Below are 12,593 nucleotides of genomic sequence, written 5' to 3'. Positions count from 1 at the left end.
ACATCTGGTCGCCTGGACAGATCTGGTACCTAGAACCATAGACATAATAAAGAGTAGACGCCGCACAGGCTGCTGCCGAGCAGGAAATACGGCGGCCATCTTGGTGGAGTCGTCAAGTCAGCAAACATCCTGCAGCAGCAGAGAATCTAAAACACCAGAGCACCTTGTGGAGTTTCTCTGGACAAATCGACGGACTGTATGAAGCAGGACTCAGGGGATTACTTTTCACAGTTACGATGGAACATTATTACTGTTTGATTTTTTTCTAATATAAACTTATTGTTCTGTGTTTCTGTCCACCAGGGAACTCATAGCAGCTGCCATGAACTACACTTTGTTTACAGCTTGTTCACCTGCTTTAGTCTAACTGAGACTTTATTAATCACATGTTCCACAATACATACTAAGATTACAACTAAGTCAGGAATGCTATTGTAGAAATTAACCAAATATTGTAGGTATAACATGGACCAGCACATTTTCCCAGGTGACACAGGCTGGATTATTGACATGTAATTCCTTCACCCTAAAAGAAGTAAGATTCACTCGTGTGAATTCACTCAAACACTGACAACATGTGACTAGAATAGATTATAGAATGTCTCCTCCTCCACACTGAGAAACACTGACAACATGTGACTGTAGAATAGATTATAGAATGTCTCCTCCTCCACACTGAGAAACACTGACAACATGTGACTGTAGAATAGATTATAGAATGTCTCCTCCTCCTCACTGAGAAACACTGACAACATGTGACTGTAGAATAGATTATAGAATGTCTCCTCCTCCTCCTCACTGAGAAACACTGACAACATGTGACTGTAGAATATATTATAGAATGTCTCCTCCTCCACACTGAGAAACACTGACAACATGTGACTGTAGAATAGATTATAGAATGTCTCCTCCTCCACACTGAGAAACACTGACAACATGTGACTGTAGAATAGATTATAGAATGTCTCCTCCTCCACACTGAGAAACACTGACAACATGTGACTGTAGAATAGATTATAGAATGTCTCCTCCTCCTCCACACTGAGAAACACTGACAACATGTGACTGTAGAATAGATTATAGAATGTCTCCTCCTCCACACTGAGAAACACTGACAACATGTGACTGTAGAATAGATTATAGAATGCCTCCTCCTCCTCCACACTGAGAAACACTGACAACATGTGACTGTAGAATAGATTATAGAATGCCTCCTCCTCCTCCTCACTGAGAAACACTGACAACATGTGACTGTAGAATAGATTATAGAATGTCTCCTCCTCCTCCACACTGAGAAACACTGACAACATGTGACTGTAAAATAGATTATAGAATGTCTCCTCCTCCTCCTCACTGAGAAACACTGACAACATGTGACTGTAGAATAGATTCTAAAATGTCTCCTCCTCCTCTACACTGAGAAACACTGACAACATGTGACTGTAGAATAGATTATAGAATGTCTCCTCCTCCTCCACACTGAGAAACACTGACAACATGTGACTGTAGAATAGATTATAGAATGTCTCCTCCTCCACACTGAGAAACACTGACAACATGTGACTGGAATAGATTGAAACAAGTTGACTCACAGTTTCAGCAGCTTTGGTTTATTGTCAACGTTTATACATCAAAATAGGAGTTTTGCTGAAGAAAGGTTGTAAGAAATTGGAAGGAAGAAAGAAGGAGATTAGAAGCTTAATCTCCTTTTAAAAGCTTTTTGTTTTGACTCTCAAATCTCTCATTTTCATTTCTTCAAGGTTTCTCAAAGACAACTATTTGAGGAAGAAGAGGAAGGTCGATTTGAGGAGGAAGGATTCACTGAGTAGTTCACAGGGAACATTTCAAACTGGATGAGTTCGTCCTCCATCTTCATCTTCATCTTCATCTTCATCTTCATCTTCATCTTCCTCTTCATCTTCATCTTCATCTTCACCTCCAAAGAACAGGTGGATCATCAATAAGCTATTAGCATTCATGAATGTAAATATTCTACTGCCAACCACAGGGCAGGTGGAGTACTTATCTCTATATACTGTGTGTGTGTGTGTGTGTGTGTGTGTGTGTGTGTGTGTGTGTGTGTGTGTGTGTGTGTGTGTGTGTGTGTGTGTGTGTGTGTGTGTGTGTGTGTGTGTGTGTGTGTGTGTGTGTGTGTGTGTATATATATACATGGAGATATTGGATCGGTGTGATTACTGTAAATAATATATGTAGCACTAACAAGGGTATCATATGTTGTCCCCCACCTACACCCACACCCCTACCCCCCTCTCTCTCCCTCTCTCTCCCTCTCTCTCTCTCTCTCTCTCTCTCTCTCTCCCTCTCCCCCAATCTTCTCCTCTCTGTCTCTTTGAGTGTTCCCCCCAGTCGTGTACGGCAGCCATGCCAACTTCTAATAAATTCAGCAACATGGGGAGACGAAAGAAGGTTCCATTGTTGTAATGTGGTTTATAAACACACTGTATTTAAATTTAAACACAGTTAACATTTTAACACCTAATATATCCCCAGCCGCCACTGGTTTTCAGAGTAGATTAAATCAAACCGTGAAGACAGAAAACAAGCTGACTTCTTTCCTGAGAAAAGCAGGTATTGCATCGGGGTTGGTTTCAGTGTTTCAGGTCCCTGTGCTGGTCTCTTCTGTCACTGCTGCTGCTGGAAAAGCGTTCACTTCCTTCTTCGGGTGCAAACATCACTTTCCTCTGAAACCTCTGCAGACACAGAGACACATCGTCAGACTCGGGGTTCGTTCAGAGAGGATTCTGTCATCAATGCTTAAATGAAGTCTGGAAAGCTTCTGGCTCAGCATCAGGGGCTTTGGGTCTGAGGATGGAACCGGGGGTTCAGCAGTGACACTTGGTGAAGCTCATTGTCGACCACAGTGGCTCTTTTAGTCACATTGACAAGTGGATGAACCCAATAGAGAAGCTTCACATTTGGCACATAACCATTCATTGTTTTTGAGAATATCAAGTGTGGGAGCCATTTTAGTCACACCTCCACTGGGAGGAGCATTGCACCGCGGTCTCATATGTCACATGGGTTTTAGGCTTTAGGTCAAAGTTAATGGAATCACAGGTGAATGACAGGTGTGAAAATGGGAAAAACATGGGGTGCATCCAAATAGTCCCTCCTATCTCCTTTCCTATCTCCTTTTCTTTAACGCCAGAAGTGTTTAAGTGGCGCCATAATGAGGAACATTCAAATTCTCTCTAACGTGATGGTCAGAACCAGTAAGTGCTGTCTATTTGCAAAAACGTGGCCACAATTGGAGGATCTGTGGGAGGTGAGAACCGCCTCCGTACAGATTTGGAGCACGCAGACACACCGTAGCATTTTTCGTGCATGAGAAAGTTTTGCTGCGTTCGGGCCACGGAGTCACCTCCTGTACTTATAGTTTTATTTCAATGTACAGCACTTTGTCGCAGCTACGGCTGCTTATAAGCGCTTTATGAATAAAGTTGAGTTGAGTTGAGTGCTGCCTTAAGCACACAACGCACTGACTCCATGAGTCTTTTACATTTTGAACTTAGTTTAAAATCGCAGTGGGAAAGTAACAAAAACAACAACAAAAACATGATGTTAAGTGACTTATATGTAACATTTCAGTGGCCCAGGATGATGGTAAACATTAGCAGCTGTATTTCTGAAAACAAATAAGCCGTAAAGTTAAAACGCTGCTTCAAATATGGCAGCTTGGAGTGATGCGTTCAGGAGCTCCTGAATCTGTGGGACACCCGACCTCCTGGGTTTGCAGGGCTCAGAGCAACATGACATGCTTTTTCAGAATGATTGATTTGAAGGATTGGATTTCAAAGTGTCTCTGTAAAGGTGTAAAGACATGATTTGAATATTACTTAATACAGTCATTAGCCAAGTGGAACGTGCATGACCAGTTTGTGGTGGAGTCCTGTGTGCAAAGAAGACCTTTCTTCATGACAAACAAAACCATATGATACCATACTAAATATATATGGGCATATACTAGATATATGAAACATATATAAAATATCAATTAGGAATAATAAGTAAAACTACATTGTACAGGATTGATTTTCTCCAAAAAAATCTGAAATCTCATCAGAGGATGAGTTGTCCATTAACCCTTCCTTAGTTCACTTTTATCATCAGTACCAACGTATTATTTCCCCATATTTCCACACCATTACTCAGATATGGAATAATGAGGGACTTATTTAATAAGTTGAGTTTATTTTGATCTAATTCTGGAATCAGATTTTACACATTATACCAATATTTTATGTGCAGCTCCATCTAAAGTCATTCCTAATTTATTTATTGCATCGGTCAAAAAATACATCAAAAAAATGCGTCATGAAGGTGAAAACAACACACATGTTGCTGTGGACTATGTCGCATTTATTTGGAAATGTAAGACTCAGCTTTTGTTTTGCTCATGTTCGTCACACTTACAACATGTGAGTGAGTAAGGACGTCGTACATGAGCAGTACGTATAAGTACGCCCTCCGTACGATAACGTGGTAATCACAATGAGCTCTTATGTTGAAAGCACTACATGGTAATCACACTGAGCTCTTATGTTGAAAGCACTACATGGTAATCACACTGAGCTCTTATGTTGAAAGCACTACATGGTAATCACACTGAGCTCTTATGTTGAAAGCACTACATGGTAATCACACTGAGCTCTTATGTTGAAAGCACTACATGGTAATCACACTGAGCTCTTATTTTGAAAGCACTACAACTCACTGACCACTAGTGCAAGGTATGATGCAGCAGCCGCTCACAGCCAGACGTGGCGTACGGCCACGTACTGACACCTTGCTGCCTGACGCTTCCTTTAGAGCCTCCTTTAGCCTAGGAAACACTGACGCTTCCTTTAGAGCCTCCTTTAGCCTAGGAAACACTGATGCTTCCTTTAGCCTAGGAAACACTGATGCTTCCTTTAGCCTTGGAAACACTGATGCTTCCTTTAGAGCCTCCTTTAGCCTAGGAAACACTGATGCTTCCTTTAGCCTCGGAAACACTGATGCTTCCTTTAGCCTAGGAAACACTGATGCTTCCTTTAGCCTAGGAGACACTGATGCTTCCTTTAGCCTTGGAAACACTGATGCTTCCTTTAGAGCCTCCTTTAGTCTAGGAAACACTGATGCTTCCTTTAGAGCCTCCTTTAGCCTAGGAAACACTGATGCTTCCTTTAGCCTAGGAAACACTGATGCTTCCTTTAGCCTAGGAAACACTGATGCTTCCTTTAGCCTAGGAGACACTGATGCTTCCTTTAGCCTAGGAAACACCGATGCTTCCTTTAGCCTAGGAGACACTGATGCTTCCTTTAGAGCCTCCTTTAGCCCAGGAAACACTGATGTTTCCTTTAGCCTAGGAAACACTGATGCTTCCTTTAGCCTAGGAAACACTGATGCTTCCTTTAGCCCAGGAAACACTGATGCTTCCTTTAGCCTAGGCAACACTGATGCTTCCTTTAGAACCTCCTTTAGCCTAGGAAACACTGATGCTTCCTTTAGCCTAGGAAACACTGATGCTTCCTTTAGCCTAGGAGACACTGATGCTTCTTTTAGAGCCTCCTTTAGCCGAGGAAACACTGATGCTTCCTTTAGAGCCTCCTTTAGCAGAGGAAACACTGATGCTTCCTTTAGAGCCTCCTTTAGCCTAGGAAACACTGATGCTTCCTTTAGAACCTCCTTTAGCAGAGGAAACACTGATGCTTCCTTTAGAGCCTCCTTTAGCCTAGGAAACACTGATGCTTCCTTTAGAACCTCCTTTAGCAGAGGAAACACTGATGCTTCCTTTAGAGCCTCCTTTAGCCTAGGAAGCACTGATGCTTCCTTTAGCCTAGGAAACACTGATGCTTCAGTGATTGCTGTCTTGATTGATGACTCTAATTGATCTATAGTCAATATTCCAATGAGTTCAGTTTTATTAGTATGAAACCAATAACAACATTGCCCTTTGTTGGTACTGGCAAAGCTGACAGTAGAAACAATAAAATATCTTAAAAGACAAATTGTGCCAAAGGTATGAATGTGTGACTGTAAATAATTGTTTGGGTCGATTCCGTGTCACTTCAACTTATATGACCATTTTCCACACATATACTTGAAATCATGTCTTTGTGGGTTTGTGATTGTAATATAATCACATCTTCCCTTTCAGGTACTCACTCGTTTGTCTGTCAGCCCTCGGGGGTACCTGGAGATGGAGTTGAGGTGGTGTTGTGTCTTCTCCCAGTCGTCCAGCCACAGCCCGCGGCGGTACTCTGACTGACGAGCCAGGATTCGCTGGTAGATGGCCTGATTCTGACGAGTGATTGACAGAAGCTCCTGACTCCGCTTCGGAGCATTTAGGCTGAAGAAGACATGCAGAAAAAACACTAAATAGCTAACATAAACAATTATCACTGGCATTCTATGTTCCTAATCTCTCACATATCATTTGGCGAGTGTCTTTCTCAAACTAGCTAAAAATAAATCTGCATCATACAGAGTTAAAAGAACATAGAGGTGGCTTCCGGTTATGGTGGATGTGTTGAGCACTGCTCCACTGTTCGTCCTTCATTTTGCCTCAAAAGAACAGTTCTTCGCTGCAAACTGTGGTTTTGAGCTGCTGGTTAGACACCATGCCTCCAAAAACAGCTAAATCTGCCCAAGAAACCAGTGAAAAGGTAAAACAACCTAAGCTAACAGAGTATACTCAATGGGATGTGCAAAAAACGAATGCTCGTGTTAACACGTCTCCTGAGTTGGTGATGGCTACAAAGACTGAAGAAGAGAAATCTTGAAATAGAAAGGTGGATGAAATACTGTACATCGTAACCACTATAAAGACTGATCTGGACAATATTCGTCAGGAAATAAAGGACTGCACCAAGCGGGTGACGGACACAGAAGCACGTATTTCTAATGCGGAAGGTGAGATCGAAACTGTCAGCAAGTCAGCATCAGGACATGAGAGGATCCACAAAGAAAGAGCAGTGGGAGGAGCGCAAGTCTAGAGAGTGTCATGGTCAGAGGGTAGTAGGGTCAACCCTCCACTCAGGAGAACTGTAAGAACCAGAGACCAGCGATGGACAGACCAGGAGCACCAGGACAGCAAATGGGCCGGCAGCAGTACCAAGACATACCGAAGAGCGAAGAGGGCCACGAGAGAGGAGAGCTCCTACACCGGCTACTGACCACACCAGAGAGAGGAGAGCTCCTACACCAGCTACTGACCACACCAGAGAGAGGAGAGCTCCTACACCGGCTACTGATGACACCAGAGAGAGGAAAGCTCCTACACCAGCTACTGACCACGCCAGAGAGAGGAGAGCTCCTACACCGGCTACTGACGACACCAGAGAGAGGAAAGCTCCTACACCGGCTACTGACCACACCAGAGAGAGGAGAGCTCCTACACCGGCTACTGACCACGCCAGAGAGAGGAGAGCTCCTACACCGGCTACTGACGACACCAGAGAGAGGAGAGCTCCTACACCGGCCACTGACCACGCCAGAGAGAGGAGAGCTCCTACACCGGCCACTGACCACACCAGAGAGAGGAGAGCTCCTACACCAGCTACTGACCACACCAGAGAGAGGAGAGCTCCTACACCAGCTACTGACCACGCCAGAGAGAGGAGAGCTCCTACACCAGCTACTGACCACACCAGAGAGAGGAGAGCTCCTACACCAGCTACTGACCACACCAGAGAGAGGAGAGCTCCTACACCAGCTACTGACCACGCCAGAGAGAGGAGAGCTCCTACACCAGCTACTGACCACACCAGAGAGAGGAGAGCTCCTACACCAGCTACTGACCACACCAGGGAGAGGAGAGCTCCTACACCAGCTACTGACCACACCAGGGAGAGGAGAGCTCCTACACCAGCTACTGACCACACCAGGGAGAGGAGAGCTCCTACACCAGCTACTGACCACACCAGAGAGAGGAGAGCTCCTACACCGGCCACTGACCACACCAGAGAGAGGAGAGCTCCTACACCAGCTACTGACCACACCAGGGAGAGGAGAGCTCCTACACCAGCTACTGACCACACCAGGAAGAGGAGAGCTCCTACACCGGCTACTGACCACACCAGAGAGAGGAGAGCTCCTACACCAGCTACTGACCACACCAGAGAGAGGAGAGCTCCTACACCAGCTACTGACCACACCAGGAAGAGGAGAGCTCCTACACCAGCCACTGACCACACCAGAGAGAGGAGAGCTCCTACACCAGCTACTGACCACACCAGGGAGAGGAGAGCTCCTACACCAGCTACTGACCACACCAGGGAGAGGAGAGCTCCTACACCAGCTACTGACCACACCAGGGAGAGGAGAGCTCCTACACCAGCTACTGACCACACCAGGGAGAGGAGAGCTCCTACACCAGCTACTGACCACACCAGAGAGAGGAGAGCTCCTACACCAGCTACTGACCACACCAGAGAGAGGAGAGCTCCTACACCAGCTACTGACCACGCCAGTGGAGAGCAGGGAGCAACTGACAGAGCCAAGAATGCTGAGTGTTGCTAGGCGACAGTGTAGTAACGATGCTGGTGGTGCAGAATTGTGGGCGTTTATTCCTCTTTTACCACACACTGGACTAACACTGGTCATTTCACACACACACACCTGCAGTTTGGCACCAGAGCCTCAACAGGACAACAAACTACGCTTCACAAAGGCAAAACATGCTACGACTCCATTTCCCACAATGCACCTGCCATTGAAATTGACAGGCTTAGCGTGTCATAATCAGAGGTGTGCAGTCAGGGGTAGTGCTAGCCCTGAAAAAATTATTAAATTTTTTTTAATATATAATTAAAAGGTGATTCTGAAATCTGTGTCTGGAATCAATTAGTGACTTTAGCAACTTTATCCAGAAGACGACTGGTTCTAGTGTGTGGCGCTCAAATCTCCTATGTCCTCTAAACACATCACAGCTCCTCTCCTCTGCTGGGGGGGGCGGGGGGGGGGGGGGGGGGGCAGTAACTTCATTGCTCCCCTCTGAAGAAAGCTGGACTCTGCTATTGGGTTAAAATGTAGAGTGACAGGATCATCAGCCAATCAGATGTTGATGTTGTTGACAGAACTCTTCAGGACCAGCAGAGTTTCTAGTGCTGGTCTGGGTGTGGTCGTTGAAATGAGCTTGTCTGATTGGCTCATGGGCTCATGGGCAGGAGGTGATGACTCTGTTATGATTTGCTCCTCTGGAGTGATGGAGGCTGATTGAACATCAAGATCATGATACATAGAGGACCTGCTCCAGGACCTTTTTCAAGGTGTCTGTTTACAGAAGAAATGTAAATTGTGAGAAGAAGACGACACCAGAAATGATGAACTGAACTCAGACCAACAAAGTCTTTGTCAGCATTTTACAGCAGGAGGATTTAATCTACAAGTGATGGTGATGCTTGTTGTTTTTTTTTTTTTTTTACTTTCTCTGGAGTAGATTGTGCTGCTGTTGGCATTTGGTGCTGTTTTTGATTGTAAAGTGGTGTTTCCCATACAGTCGTGCACACAGACAAGCATGCATGCATGACAGTAGTGCGCAAGACTTGCACGGTTGGATTGTGTTTTGACTGTAGGACATAGTGTGCAGCTGTTGCATTGGCTGTGTCGGCATCGGCAGCAATACTCTTTTTGGAAGGGGGGGGTTGTTACTGCTGGCCCTGACTGAAACACCACCGCACGCCACTGGTCATAATACATAGACAAATTAAAATGATCTTTGATGTGGACTACCACCACAATTTAATAGCTGCGTGCCAATTTTCATGAAGATCAGCTCATTTGTTTTTGCTATAGCAGTGCAGCTCACTGTGTTCTGTTCAGTGGGAAACGGGTCCAAATCTTTGAGTGTTGAAGGTTGCCGACTCCTGTTCTATTCCATTCTTTGCTTATTTACGTCTCGGTGTCAACTGCACCTCGAATACATACATTTTAATGGTGTCATGTCACATTGTACTGACATGACAATAAAGAATCCTTGAATCTGACCTCCTGGTCTGGTACTGGTTCTGATGGTCGACCAGGCCTTTGGAACAGACGATGTTGGACAATTTGGAGGCCAGGAGGTGATTGTCCCTGTCAATGACTGACAGACGCTCTTCTTGCAGCTGAAAAGTGTGGAGACATTTAAACAGGAGTGAACATTAACAAGAAAATGGTCAATTTCTTAAAATGTCATAGTGAAAGGTGAAACATACTGCAGCATTGGTAAAACCATGCATTCTGCCTTGTCAATATATTTGAACTCTACGGCTGATCAGCCACCATCAACTGTGTGTGTTGTGTTCTCACCTGAAGCTTCTTCAGTTTGACTGTGATGTGTGCAGGAGTCCTGCTGCCGGTGGTGTCCACCGTAGGCAGAGCGGACCTCACCTGCACATGTTCAGCAACATATACAGCTGAATGCAATGAGATGTGCCACAGCTATATGTTTTAATACTTGCACACAATGCTTGTTTGCTGAAACCTGAAACGGGATCAACAGTCAGTCAACTCCATGAAATCCAAGCACGTAAGCTATTTGTGTGCTCGTGAAACAGTTAAAGTGAGTGATGAGTGCCTGTGTTATGTAACTCTGATGTATTGTCATTAATGCACTGAAAACTACCACATATTGAATCATAATATGTTTCTATTGGTCATTTTCAGTCCAGCAGCGACTAGCAACCTGTACAAAGGGTCAAACATGCATGTTTCTCAAGCATGCTTCAAATAATTTTCCAAAACAACAAAGAAATCATGTGAGGAGTTCTTAAACTCTGATGGAATTGATCTCCTACCTTGCAGCAGTGGTTGTCATAGTCATTGTGGTCCCATCTCTGCTGCAGGTATCGGTTGGTGACGGGTTTGAATGGCTGGTAGGACCTGTGCATGTTGCTTCTCCTCATGCTCACATACAGTCTGCTGGATATGTGGCCTCTTGCTTTGTGCCTGGTGGGTTATTGCCATGGAGACGTCTGTCTCTTTGTCTCAATGCAGCGAGATAAGTTTCCTTTGAATTATTACTGAGCTTATCTTCTTAACCATGGTGAGGGGGCTCTACATGTGCAGCAGTCGTTCAGAGGGAAACATGAGACCTGTCACAGGTTCAGTTTATTAAACCTGGTCTTACACATAGTTGCATAAAGATGGAATGCCAAAAGAAATGGATGTGAATGGATGAATCCATATGTTCTGTTTCAACATTTTTAAGTTAAACGTTGGGTTATTCCCGCTTTGTTTAGAATGGTGTTGTGGTCACTTTACGAGTTGGAAGTCAGTGTTGGGCTCTCACAAGAGCACAGAAACGTTGGTTAGTTTTCTAAGAAAAGACAATCTTCATTTGTCATATAAGGTTGTGGTATAATGGATACTAAGGCTGTCCATGTATTGTAAACATGTTATAAGGTTGACCCAGTAGAGGGCAAACTAATGTTTCCTACTGAAAGCTGTTCTCAAGAAATGTACTTGTACCATACTTGTACCATACTTGTACCATACTTGTACCATACTTGTACCATACTTGTACCTTGTTCACAAAGCTACGTTAAGAGGGAACTTAAGTTTGAGGTGTTGTGCAAAGTTATTTCGGCCCCGATGCAACAAAGGCCTGATTCAGGAATGTGACTGAGCGTTTTATTGACGGGGGCCTGTTGCCGCTGCAGCTCCATGCAAAACCCTCCCCCTCCATTCTTAAAGGACACTGACTGCACCCATGCTCTCAGCCAGCCACCAATTGGCTGAAGCCCCCAGGATGTGACACCGTCGTTTCCCCCCACCTTATCAAAGCCTTTGGAGGAATTCATGTCTTCCTTCTTGCCCTGTGAATACTGGGGAGATAGGAGCTGTAGCCCAGCCTGCTGACCGCTAACACCAAGAGGCCTCAACTCCTCAACTCCTCAACTCCTCAACTCCTCAACTCCTCAACTCCTCAACTCCTCGTCTGACCCGACCACGAGGGTGAGCGCTCCCCCAGAGCCAGAGACCAGCACCCAGAGTCTGATCTCATGGTGCAGGGAAGCAACCAACCAGTTTCCCCGGTAAAGAGAGCAGGGAAACGACGCCTCACAGAACCTCTTGGTGGTTTTCCCTCAACCAGCAGGGAAACCACCACAGAACAAGCCGCCAGCTCCTCGGTCTGGATAAGCGAACAACCAGAACGCTGCAAAGAAGGACGGCTTCTGAATCATTAACTTCAGCTTTGTCTTGTCCTCAGCCTGCAGAACACAATCAACCACAGTTAATCAACCACAGTTAGCAGGAGGTGCTAACTGCCTCCAGCCTGGACAACTGGACATTTACATGACATGATTATTTAAAGCTGATGCTATGCACACAGTTTAACTTGCATGAAGTTAAACAGTTCAATTGCTAGTGATTAAGTTCAAATAATAGCTGTGTTGCATCGAGTCAAAGATTCTCTAAAGTGCTTTGTTTTTGTTGTATAACTCATTGATTGTTCCATATCTGACCTATTGTATTGAAGTGTGGGGAAACGCCTGTAAAACACACATTAATCCAATTTTTCTTCTAGAGAAAAGAGCGATTAGAGTCGCTAATGGAAGTGGTTACAGAGACCATACTGATCCTTTATTTAGACAACTACAAACACTGAA

The 12,593-nt window shown here is 44.8% G+C and overlaps 1 protein-coding gene across 1 annotated transcript; it reads right to left on the bottom strand.

Moving 5' to 3' along the window:
- Positions 1-2,609: 2,609 nt before the first annotated feature.
- LOC308136962 (uncharacterized protein CFAP97D2) lies at positions 2,610-10,871 on the bottom strand (the record flags this gene model as incomplete). Its single annotated transcript, XM_080505518.1, has 5 exons — positions 2,610-2,711; positions 6,166-6,349; positions 9,988-10,106; positions 10,291-10,371; positions 10,779-10,871. 5 exons carry the CDS (start codon positions 10,869-10,871, stop codon positions 2,610-2,612), a joined length of 579 nt encoding a protein of 192 aa, XP_080361644.1.
- Positions 10,872-12,593: the final 1,722 nt, after the last annotated feature.

This window comes from Blennius ocellaris (genome assembly GCF_963422515.1).
Source record: "Blennius ocellaris genome assembly, chromosome: 11".
Taxonomy (NCBI): domain Eukaryota; kingdom Metazoa; phylum Chordata; class Actinopteri; order Blenniiformes; family Blenniidae; genus Blennius; species Blennius ocellaris.
This window is presented reverse-complemented; position numbering and strand designations above follow the sequence as displayed.